Here is a 13,088-nt window from a genome sequence, read left to right as displayed (position 1 = left end):
AAGCTTTTGCAATAAAAGCATTTTATGTATCTTGTTCAAAGCATTTAAGTGCCTTTTAGATCACTGATTGAACCATAGACATTATAAAGTGGAACCTTTTAATACCAAAAATAAATTTGCAGAGTAAAATTCCATTATAGGAAAAAAAACATTGCACTGCAACAGGACAGATAATAATTCTTTCACATGTAATGGCATATATTAAATGTTTGATGATAAACAGAAGTTCTTTGTATCATTATAGTTAGACTCCATGTACTGTTGTTTGTGTGTATGTGGATATATCTACAGCATAGGATATACAGTGCTCCCCTGATGAAATGCATGCATACCTATAAATATAGCTTCTAACTAAGATGGGTGAAGACACTTCACATCCCAGACAGTCCAGTCATTTATTTTTAAATAGAAAAAAACTGCCCATGCATATGAGTTTGGACATTGACCAAAGAAAACATACAAACCCTTTAGAAACTCATGAAAGTCCTTTAATTTGATTTAATGCACTTCAAACAAACTCTAGCCTTAGAAGCTTCAAGTTATTGAAAATTATTCCCTTAAACAGCTTCAAATCACATGTCCGTTAGCATCACAAAACTTCCAGAAAAAGAGAAACTTCCAGTGAATCTGGCTCTGTAGCTTTTATTCCACAGCATTTTAATTAATTCTTCTAATACTTCTTTCCCTTTCCATTAAATTATTGAGTACTCTGTAGAGTTTGGACCTCTTCCCCATTTTCCATTTCTTTATCTAACTATTTGTCCTGGTTTCAGCTGGGATAGAGTTAATTTTCTTCCTAGTAGCCAGTATTGTGCTGTGTTTTGGATTTAGTGTGAGAAGAATGTTGATAACACACTGATGTTTTAGTTGTTGCTGAGCAGTCAAGGACTTTTCAGCTCCTTACACCACCCTGCTAGAGAGTAGGCTGGGAGTGAACAAAAGAAATATTGGGAGGAGACTCAGCCAGGACAGCTGACCTCAACTGGCCAAAGTTGCACACCATGTGACATCATGCTCAGTATAGATTTCGGGGGAAGACAAAGGGTGGGTGTGATTTTCGGAGTGATTATGTTTTTCTTCCAAAGTAACTGCAATGTGTGATGGAGTCCTGCTCCCCTGGAGATGGCTGAACACCTGCCTGCCCGTGGGAAGCAGCGAATGAATCCCGTTTTGCTTTGCTGCTGTGTGTAGCTTTTGCTTTACCTGCTAAACTCTCTTTATCTCAACCCATGAGTTTTCTCAATTTTACCCTTCTGAGTCTCTTCCCTGTCCCATCAGGGGAGAGTGAGTGAGCAGCTGTGTGGTGCTTAGTTGCCAGCTGGGGTTAAACCACATCACCATTTAACCGCTTAACTCAGGGAATTAATACAGAGGAAATTTTCAAAGAGCTGCAAGATTTGTAAAGATCTTTCCTGCCTCAGCATCTTAATTTTTAATTTAATTGAATTGAACAGCACAATTAATAATGCTTTTGTAATTCTTAATATAGAAAAAGGACTCAAGAAATCCAGGTCTTACTTTGACATTTATTACAAATTTCCTTCATCGTGTCAAGCCAAACAAAGTTCACTCAGCATCTCTGTGTCTGATTCTTCATTTGTAAAAAGAGGTAAATATTTATTTGCTGAAGTGATTTTTTTATTAAGTTCTTTAAGAACCTGATCCTATTATGAAACAATATTGCACCTTTCATTGGTGAGGAGAACTTGGGTGACAGCCTCATCTCACGTGTAATTTTCTAGGCAGACACGCAATAATTTTATTGAGGAAAAAAATTGTCTCATCAAACGGACAGAATATTCAAAATAATAGTTGATTCTCTCTGGTTTGTTATTCCCTGCATTCTGAAGGAATTCATAAACAAAAATTCAGATTCCTATGTAATAAAATACTAAAATCAGTCCAGTAAAGACACCAGGAAAGATCTTAAACATGTTGCAAAACCAATTTTGTTCTTAACTACCTTTTGACAGCACTCAGACACAATAGGATGTTTACTGGTCTCCTAAAATACACACAAGCTCTGAGGTTACTGGGCAGATAATCTTAAATACTCTTAGAATGTATATTAATGGATGAACAAGCACAACTCTGGAGAGCCATACTGCTATTCTTAGAGAATAGTGATTGCCCTTTTAAAGTTTAATAAAAGTACATTAGAGGAAAAGAACCCACACCATCATTTAATTTATACACAGCTTTCCACTGAGGAAAACAGTGTGAAATGTGAACGAGAGGAAAAAAAGAAAAGAAAGTAAGTTTGCAGTAACCACGTTGTTTTTCCCTAGTGTCAGTATATTCACACTGCAGAATAACACATAGATAGGATGGGAAGCATAATTCTTTGTACACCACACAGGTGGATGGTAACACAAGGCTGCTGAGTCAAGAACTGCTTCTGGAACGTGACCCTACCATCCTTCCTTCTCAGACTCATTATGACTTCCGACCACCACGTTTTTAGCAAAACTCTTTTGGTCTAGCACTTTGGTAGAACTGTAATTTGAAGCAAATACCATGGTGATTTTTAGAAACAGTTACTTCTAATCTCTACTCCTGTCTGTGGTCCTCAAACCCCAGTTAGGACAGCCACATGCAGTGAATGGCTACTACTTTATCATGCATTTGTGGTGGCACAGTCTCGCCATTAATTTTGGAATTATCTGTTGATTTTTTTTTTTACTTTTAAAAATTATTATTATTATTTTTTTTTTAAGTGTGTAGTATGGCAGGTGAAATGTATAAGGACTCTTCTAATTTTTCAAAACAGAAAAATAAAAAAGACTGGAGGAAGAAAATACATGCTGGAGTTCTGAGCCATTTAGTTCTGCAATTTTTGAAAGGGTGGAAACGTGAAGAACATAATGTAAAAATACCACTGCGTCATTTATATCCAAACTTTTAAAATCTAAATGTCATTTAATCATTTTATAAAAAAATAAACAACAATCTTGTGAGGTTTTACGGCTACAATTTACAAGAACAAAACTTAAGGGAAATTTTGTATTATTTTTCACATTTTTAGATCATTGCTTGCTTATGTGCATCTGTATGTGGAAAAGCATGTGTGCACCTTTTGCTCCCATATTCCCTTCTGAGATCTTACAGACCCTTAGTCCATGAATCACAGCCTGAAAAAAAAATTATGCTAAAGCAGAAATGAGCGTAACTGAAGTATAACACACTGTCTCATTACCTGCAGACATTTGACATTCTCTTATTTGGTATTTTTACTGGAATAGTCATATTCATGCATTCCTGTGTTGCATTCTCCCCAGCACTGAATCCGTTTAAGAGATCTGGGCTACACTTCTGACCTTGTCTAGTAATCCCTGAAGACCTTGAGCAAATACTTTAATCAATCTCTGCCTCAGTTTCCTTACTGTAAAATGAAATTGTGATGCTAAATCATTTGGAGCATCACACACCTCTTTTTTTTTTTGGTGAGGTAGGAGGATTCAAATGTTCTTTGTGCTATTTTGGGTCTTTCGAGGAACATTCTTAATATTCTCCTAGTAATGAGGATGTAACTTGCATGTCTTCTGGAACTGACAAGTACATGTAGCTCTCCAAAAGAACAGCCATTTGTGAAATGGCTCTTCTCCATTTATTCTGGAGATTCACCAGTCTTTTAAAAAGTTTCAAGGTTAATCTAGGTTATTTTATCAGGTGTTGGTTTAGAAGATTCCATACAGTAGTCTGATCACTGTCTCTTTAGGCGTTCTTGTCAAGCCACATTCAAAATGTTATACTTATCCCCACTGTTAAATTGAAAGTATGTAACTGCCTATATATTACAGTACAGTATAGATTGCATATTTGCTACTATTTAAAAGTAGGATTTGAACTCTTCCTAACAGTCATACCTGTATCATACACATAAATTGGATTGACCATTTAATTTTAGATTAGAGAACTTTTAAGAAAAAGATATTAAGTGCTTCCTTTGGATTTGAAAGTTGGAGTCAGCCCACTCCAGGAATGCTTTTGCAGTGAAGGATGATAATGAAAAACTCATCCTATGTTTTTGACTCTTTTGTCAATAATTGCTTTTCTGATATCTAGTCAAACAAATTGACAGTACACAGGGAACACCTGAGAAAAGTTGTGGCCACTTTAGATTTGGTTAATACTTGAAGAATCTCCAGCTGTAGCAGTATTAATGCAAATGCATCCAGATAGACTAAACAGAACCACAGCCTTTTCATGTAGAGAAAGATAATGTATGAAAGTCTCTGATCTGATTCTTTATAGGTAGAATCTTATATTTTTCTTAATAAGTAGTATGGGAATATTGAAACTGCACCTTTTGCTTGAAATAGAACTAATTATTCAGACTCAACAGAGAAAAATCAGAGGCAGAATGAGGTCGAGGTTTCTCTCTTTGTGCAAGAAAGCTACTATTTTTTGGCAAAACTTTTAGATGAGATAGCAGAATTTACTTTAGATCTCTATAGCCTCATTGTTAAGACTGTTTTCAGACTGACAGCCTGAAGATCAGCTTTTTGCTAAAGGAATGAATGGAATATCTATTCAGTTTTTCATTTTGTTTTCTCCATTGGCATCTTCACATTTTTTCACCATCCCAGTAATCTGATATTAAAGATGGTGACACTTCAAGTGAAATGCTATCATATGTGGGGGTGTGTTCCACTTCTTTCAAATGATCTTTTGTTTTTTACTATGAGCAGTAATACCCTAGACCATTCAAACAAGTTCAAGTTCTTGAACATCTGTAGGAGTACTTACCTAGGATTTCTAGTATACATATCTATTATTCCTGATGTAGTCCAACTTTTCAAGGAAATCTTCTATATAAGTACTGTCATCGTGGACATACTATGGAATGATAGTTCTTTTGTTTTAAGCTATTTAATATCCCTAAAGTTGCAGCACATGAATATGGTTGCCATGAAAACATTATGCTTTTTTTCAATGTTTTAAATACCCAGCAAATTAACAACACAAAAACATTGTCCTTTTATTTTTTCTGCCTCATTCCCTAAGTCCTCTGTTTTGGTATATCTCTAATCTTCCACACCTGTCTCCCACTTCACAGCTTGGCAGAAGTGTGGGTGTACCTGACAACAAAAGGAGATGTAGTGATACTGGATGACAAATGGATCAGACCTGCTAGGTGAACCAAGGCTGTATGATTTGACTCGGACCTGAAGAAAAGGAGATTGGGATGGGGAGGAAGGACAATCAGAAGAGGAAAGAGTCAGAATCAATGGAGACCCGTTGAAGGCGTGGGTTCTTTACAATTGTCATTAATTTTGCAAAATGTTATAGTGCACTTGAAACAATTTAACTATCACAGAACCTGATTTTAAAAAAAATCAGTCAGTACTAAATAAACACATGCTTTGTCAAAGTGTAGATAAGAAGCTTCTTCAGAGAAGGAAGAAGCTCCATTGCACAACCATGTGAGATCACAGCAGGTAAAATCAGAAGGAGTCTCACAGGTAAGTAGGAAGTAGGTAAAATATGTAATGGTATATAACGGTGTACTGTGCAACAGCAGCTCTGGTGCTGTGTTGGCTGGAGGGGCCTGTTTTGGCCTGGGCATCGGTCACGCCAGGTGAGAACCACAGCGTTACCATCTCCCCAGGAAACCTGTGTCTTGCCTGTCTCCTGGACGTGGCTTATCACCACACGGCATCAGCCTCACAAAAGCCTTTCCAAACTTATTTCGGTTTAAAACGCAGAGATTCCACACAGCTACCCCGTAAGGGACAGCCCCTCTGCACCCATCCCGGGCGCGGTGCCTGCTGGGAAGTGTAGGCGCTGCCCTCGGCCGGGGCGCCGCGGCGGTCAGGGACTACCCTTCCCAGCAGGCATCGCGCCCAAGGCGGAGCGCGGGCGGGCGGCCGTCGGCCGGCGGCCCAATGGGCGCGGGCGATGGTGGGAAGTGAGCGGCGGGGCGGGCGGGCCGCCTCGGGGCCCCTCGCAGTGCGGGAATTTCGGACGGGGCGGAAGGAGCGGCGGCCGGGCCTGGGCACAGAGAGGTATTGGAAGCGGCGTCTGCTTTTAAGGTGTAGTTTTGTTTTTTTGTTTTTGTTTTTATGTATGAGGTGAGTTCCGCGGCGCATTTCCGCCTCCCCTTCGGCCAGCCGAAGTCCCCGGCGCTCCTGGCAGGTCGCGGCTGGGTTTTCCCGCTTCCCTCGCTGAGGAGGCTGGTGGTGCCGCCGGGCCCGCCCGGGCCCTGTTGCTCCTGCTCGTCTGCCGCAGGACAAGGGAAGGCACCTTCTCTGCTCCCCTCACCTGCGCCGGAGGCATCTCCCAGGGTCGGCAGGGAGGGAGGGAATGGGGGCAGGTGGGTGAGAGCTGCCCCAGTTCCGCTCCCGGGCTCTGCTGCACCCCCCTTCCCGCCTTCCGGGTGGTGCCTCCAAAGCTGCCTTTGGTGGCAGCGTTCTGAGTTGCATACCTTCGTGGTTTCTTTTTTAGCACTAAGGCAGGTGGGGGAGGTGGAGCCATACTCAGTGCCACTTAGAGGTTTGTCACCTTCAGGAACATCCCCGTGTGGCTAACAAAATATCGCCTTGATTGGGAGACATTCCTAAGTTTTGCTTTAAAGTAAACATAATATATAATATATACCTATTTTTCAAATACAAACCTACTAAAAATCTGCAGTTTTAGGATCAGGACAAGCCTGTTGTGCAAGAGCTGGGCTAAGCTGGTTTTTATCAGTGGTTTTGGTTTTTCGCTTCCTAGTTTTCGCCATTTTCCTTCCTTGTGTAAGATGCGTTTGATTGCAGGCAGGGTGAATCCTGTTGTTTTCTTTGCTTTTCAGTTTGTCCTTAAGGCTTTTATTAATTCATAAGGAATCCATAGGCCCTTTTTATCGTTAGCAAAAATATAAAAGCTGTTGTGAGTCTTCCTGTAGCTATTGCAGTGTCAGAAGATTTGTGCCTTCCTCTGTGGGAATAAGCTCTCCACTTAGTTCTTGGGGATAATCCCCAAATGAGGTAGGTTTTCTGATGAATTTTGCAGCTGTTGATTTTTATACAGTGTGCCAAACTATCTAAGTTAAATATCTCATTCACACGCATAGGTACTTGCTGTTGGTTTGGTGGTGAGGTTATTTGGAGTGACAGATGATTTGACATCTTATAAAGCTCACTATGTTTATTATTGTAATAACTTTTTGAGTGATGCTCAGGATTTTTGGGAGAACCTTAAATAGTGTTCCAAATAAGAAAATGCATTTTTGAGAAGGCTATTTAAAATTAGTTAGCAAGACAGTAATTCCTCTTGTAAAAGACTGTTACCTATCGCTGAACAAGCTACATTCTGAAAACTTAGTCTGCAGCACAGCAGTTTGTTTAAGAAAAAAAAAAAGTGTGTTCAGTTTGCCCAGTACGGTGCTATTGTGATGAAATACTTCTCATTAATTGTTGTCCACCAGTGTACATTTATTCATTTTATCTGAAAAGATGTTTTCTTATTACTTGGGGAAAGAAGCCCAGCACCTCCTTCTCCGTAAGTACCATTATTTGTCAGACGTCTTAATCACCAGGAAATGAGTACTGCTATAAAGCAGTACTCATTTTTTTTTTTTTTGTTTTGTTTCCTATCTTTATTTCATTTTCTGCAGGCAGACTTAGATGTCTTGCTATGACTGATGAACAGTATTAGTGACTCATAGGTCTCAGGTATGGCAGGGTCTACCTGTTCCTGAAGAGGAGCACAGGTCACCATTATGCCTCTCAGTGTTGAAAATGAAAATGGGTCCTACTGAGATAACAGTAAAAATGACAATTTCCAGATAATAGAAGAGGAGGATCAGGAAGAAACCAGTCTGACTTGCCTCAAAGCAGAAATGCTTCCTTCAAAATAAATTTGATTTATATTAATTTCAGAGTTTTATTGAGAATGATGCCAACACAAATTGAGAAGTGGCTTTTCATATTTATTCTAAGAGTTCAAGTATCACTAGAGTAGCAACCATTGCAGACAACATTTGTAAAGATAACACCACTAATAGCACCGTTGATGCAAAATTGTCTGCATATCTCAAGTACAAAGTACTGAGTTTATTCCAAGATGTTTTATTAGGGAGAAGCAGGAGAAATAACCTTTGTAGTACTAAGAGGCTTTTGGAGGGAGTTTAGACAAATAGACTTCCGTTATTCATATTTGTTAGTAGCAATATCTTTGTTCTGAGCATATTGTAGCCACATAAAATTCTGCTGTTTACAATTATGCACCTTGAAAATTGTTCTTGTCAGATCCCTTATCTAAGTAGGGTCAGATTTGTTTGATACTTGAATGATAGTGTAGTACTTGACATGTATGGCACTCTGTTTCCAAGGACTTCAGCATGGTTGCAGGCACTAATGAATTAAGCTTCACAATACCTGTGGGATAGAAAATATTTCCATTTGCTGATGGGGAGAGGTAACTGAGGTGCAGGAAAGTTAAAGTGATTTTTTTGTGTGTGTTAATTTTTAAACGTGATTTTAAGGGAGAAGTAGAGGCCTTTATTCCAGTTGTGCTGTGTACAGGAGGCAGCTCTACGTTGTGTTTGCTGGTTCATAAGTTTCCTGAAAAACACCTCATGTTTGCTATATCATGAACTGAAAAACACATAGAATGATAGAATTTAAACTAAAATGTCATATTTTTAACTTCTTTTTTCTTCCCCTTCTCCCCTCCCAATTCTGTATTTTCATGTAGAAAATTTTTGCAGTCTCCAGGTGTTTTTGGTTTCAGTCAGTAGAAGATCCTTGAATAGATTAATCCAAATAAATGTGAAAGCATGTGCAGCCATTGCTTAAATATTTCCAAGGATAACAGCTTTTTTTGCAAAAGAGTGAGTGCTTAGTATTGTGCATGCTGCCCATTGAAAGCGATCAGTGTTTGGCACCTATGGCCTACTGATAGTTTGACCAACTTGTAAGTAGGCACGGTGCCATCTTAACAGATGGATATGAATATAGACAGCCAAGAAACCATGTATGTGTATCTAGTGTATTTGTTAAGGGCAGGGTTCCCAGCTGGGGATGTTCAAACTTATGTCCATTTTGAATTTTTGCTTTTATGGATAAAGGGAAGTTGTCATTATTTTTTTTTAAAACTAAATACCTTCAGGCATACAGTTATTGATCACATTAAACAAAAACTAGAAAAAAAAAAAGAGGGAAACACCAACTCCTTTAATACTCTTGAGGAACTATTTTAGGTAAACTTAATTCCCTTTTAAGTGAGGCTACTACCACAAGACTCACTCTGAATGTCAAAGATGTGAAGTGTATCAATAGTTTTATTACACTGGCTTGCTAGCCCTACTGAAAAAGAAGCTACAAATTTTTCTTTTACTGGATAGCTGTTTGTCCAGAATTCAGGCACCTGGGTGCATCTGTCCAAATCTCACTGGAATTATTTGTAGTAGCTCAGAGGTCAAGGGATGCAGTCCTTCAAGCCCTCTTCATGTCTCCTCTTTGTTCTTGACTTGAGGATAGTATGCTAATTTTGTATACGTTTTTGTACCCTTTAGATGACAGCGAGTGTGAACGTGTCCCACATCTGACTCATCAGGCAACACTGCTGATTTTTGCGCTTTTTCTTCTTATCTGAGTCAGTCTTGAGGCTCCAGACTTCTGGTTTATTTTCCCAATACCACCTCTAATGGTTTGAGTCTTTCCTTTGGTTTAATCCTTTTCCTGATCTGGGTGCTGCTGTGATCTTTTTAGCTTGCTCTTGTAAGCAATATGAACATGTAGCCATTCCTGCCACTGTGTTCCTTCTGGTGCTTTGACACCATTGCGTTCTCATTGATATGGCCTTACACTTGGCAAAACCCAGCAATTGCAAAACACAGTTCAGTCACAATACCAGTGTGATTCCTGTTACTGGTCTCTAATATGCTTACTGTCACAATGCTGATGTCCCCAGGCACTGGGCAGGAATACCTGGTTTGAAACCAGCTCAAGCCCATTGCTCTCTTTGAAATTCTTTTGCTTGTTGTTTGGTTTTTATACTTTCATGTTGGGCTGAGCCTTGTATTCACTCCCCTTGGACTGGCCTGGCAAACCCAGGGGGGTATTTATACCACCTTTTGATCTGCTCAGCAATTTTGAGCTCCACTCAACTGTTGTTTGGGTGTTTACCTGAAACAAAGGCCACCCACCGGTACCTTTTGCGTTGACCATTTGTGTGACCCCTTTGCATTGTTGCACATTTCCACAGAGTGTCCCATCCGTTTTTTGGTCATATGCCACTCCTGGGGGTCTGATCAATCACCGCTGCAGACTTTAATATTAGCAAACAGAATAAAGTTTTCAGGAAACTTGACAGTTGTTGTTGCATTTAGTGATGTAGACAAGTGAGTATGGGCTCCTGTTTTCAGATGTTAGTTAGGTGACAGACATTATTTGGGGAAGAAAATTTCCTGATAATACTACCCAGTCAGAAAAGAGACTTGTGGAGGGGAGAATACTTTTGCAACAGCTATCATAGTTACGTAGTTTTCTATTTGGGAACTTAAAAAATGTCCTAGAGGAGCATTAGAACTAAAACAGGAAAACTGATGTCAAGTAACTGCATTTGGCTTAGGGTTATTCTATTGAGTAGCTAGACTAATGGGAAAAAGATATTTTGCTATCCAGAAACTTCCTGAATGGTGTATTAATATTCCTCCCTGTTTCTCTGTGCAAAATAAAATAATGATAAAATCCCACCAGTCAGAAATGTCTCTTTTAGAAAATAACTGTGGCTTTGTTTGTATGTCTTTTATCTTTATAAGGTAGATGGAAAGATCAGTTCTTTCTAGGAAAAATCATGGAGTCCTTTCATGTAAAGAGATCGCTGCCATATGAAGGCTGTGCATTCACTAAGTCCTCTTACTGCATCAAAATCTGGCTCTACTAGAAACTCAAAATATTTATTTGCTCAAAATGAGGCCTGTTCTGCATAAAGATGCATGCATTTGGTTCCAGTGGGCTATTATTTCTGGAAATATTGCTTATCTGAGACCTGAGGTTGGGAAAAGGTAATGGTAATGCTGATAAATTTATGATCTCAAAACAAGTACTTATGCCACATGGTGAGCAATAAGCAGAATTATGTTTTTGTTGCTTGAAATTATATAGGAGAAAAAAAAAATGTTTGAATGACATATTTTTTTGGTATTTTAAAAAACCCAGCTAAGAGGAATTCCTCATGTTGTTTCTGAAGACCTGGACTTTATGGTACTTCTTCATTAAGCAGGTTTCACTCCAGGAAAACTAATGAACTTTATTTCATTAGTTTACTTTTTTCTAAGTTTAGATCTGTGATTGATTGTGATTGATTTGATTATGATAAACTTTGACATTTTTCTAGCATGTATCATACAAGACCTTCTAATAAGTTTCTTTTGTGAAGATTTTTGTTGTCCATTTTTTTTTGGCAATACCTGGAAAAAATTCGTTTTTTTTCACTTAGAATTCATGCCAATGAAACTACTTACTGTATTTCTTTTAAATTATCTTTGTAGTAACAAATTAAAACTTCAACAGTCCATACTTTTGCATGCTTCTGACATATTTCTATGTAAAGTAAGTCTGGTCAGCGTGTAACTTATGCTGTTTTTTCTCCTTTTTCCTTTCCTCCTTTCCCTCCAGGGAAGATGCCATATAATAAGAAGACTGCTGGAAAAAGAGCCCCTGCAAAAAGGAAACTTGCTGAGGTGTTTGCTCTCGGGGAGGTTCTAGCAGATACATCAAGAAAAGAGTGGAAATTAGGTGTCCCTATAGGGCAAGGAGGCTTTGGACGCCTGTACCTTGGTAAGTGTAGTTATCTTTGATAATGCTTTTAAATGCAGAGTGAGATATTTATCCTTATTCAAAGCAATGGAAAATCGACCCTGAGTTAGGAATGCAGAGTGTCTTTTTACTAGATGTTTAGCTTGGTTCATGTTGGAAAAAATTACAAGAGTGGACAAATGGTCATTGTAAGAACTGTGGTTGTATGCAATTCTAGTGGTAGTTCATTCATTTTTTTTAAACCAAAATCTTTATTACTTTTTATCAGTGAGAGGGTAGTTTAGTATTCGTTTAAATTTGGTTTTTGATCTGACTGAAAGCAGGGATTTTGGCATGAGTGTCCTTACATCACAAATTCTGAACTGAAATTGTCTAAGCATATTTATGGAGGTTACAGATCAGCCAGTATTTTGGCTGATTTTGACTATGATGCTTTTGACTTTTTCATTGCCTTGTGAACTTCTGCGGTAAATCATATACTTTTGTTTATGTAACCAATGCTCAAAACAAATTGAAATCTTGGACTTTACAGTTTAAGGCATCACCACAGTTCTTGTTTTGCAATGCTATTTATTGAAATCAAAGAAAACTTCTTTTAGTGGTTAGTGTTCCATACTTAGTATCTCTGTTATTTGGACAGATGAACAGATAAGAGAGGTCTTGAGGATACCTCAGGGAATTAATGACCCCAGTCATTTTCCAAACAGTTTTGAAGGGATAAAAGTTAATATGTTCCTGATAATAAGGTTTTCTTTTGCCATGCGTTTATGATTATCTTCCTCTTGGTGAAAAAGTTTCACTGAATTCATACTTAATTGAAAATAAAAAAAAAATCCATCCTGCTTTCAAAATGAGCAGGCTGTAGCATAAATGGATTAAGAAGAAAAACAGGACCATTCGGTGGCTTCTTGCCCAATAAGCTCTCTACTACTTACTCAGCCTTACTCAATGAACTACTAAATTTACTGAGACTGGAATTCCAGCTCACACAAATTGTGTAGTTCTTTGTATTAAGAATTCCTGCTTTGTTCAAGCCAAAGCTTGCCCTCTGCTTGCTTCCCTGTCATTTGCACAAAGCTGTGCCCGTGGCTGTTCATGTAGTTCATGTTTGCCTAACCTGATGTCCTTCATACCTGCATCTCCTTCTGTCACAATTATCAACAGCTTAGTAGCAACAGAAAGTCACATTTGATTATGTGACATGGCAATATAGTAGAGAGAATGTGTGTTTCATCTTTATGTCCACAACTGCATCATTATGTCCACAACTGTGTGTGTTCATCACAGTTCTAGAAAAGGAAACAAATGCTATTGACTAGGACTACTGAATAATAAAAA

At 38.6% G+C, this 13,088-nt stretch overlaps 1 protein-coding gene across 2 annotated transcripts in view; it reads left to right on the top strand.

Annotated features, from left to right (window-relative positions):
• Window positions 1–5,722: 5,722 nt before the first annotated feature.
• The window catches only part of VRK1 (VRK serine/threonine kinase 1), a 34,686-nt gene continuing 27,320 nt past the window's right edge, over window positions 5,723–13,088 (top strand). Inside the window, exons 1-2 of one of the 2 annotated variants that reach the window (XM_080345562.1) lie at window positions 5,723–6,008; window positions 11,610–11,771. In XM_080345562.1, coding sequence (XP_080201688.1) covers window positions 11,615–11,771 — 157 coding nt within the window. In that variant the 5' untranslated portion in view covers window positions 5,723–6,008; window positions 11,610–11,614. Of the gene's footprint in view, window positions 6,036–11,609; window positions 11,772–13,088 lie in introns of both variants that reach the window. The other variant, XM_080345561.1, reaches the window with a different exon arrangement.

The sequence above is a fragment of the Nesoenas mayeri genome (genome assembly GCF_963082525.1).
Source record: "Nesoenas mayeri genome assembly, chromosome: 5".
Classification (NCBI taxonomy): Eukaryota; Metazoa; Chordata; class Aves; order Columbiformes; family Columbidae; genus Nesoenas; species Nesoenas mayeri.
This window is presented reverse-complemented; position numbering and strand designations above follow the sequence as displayed.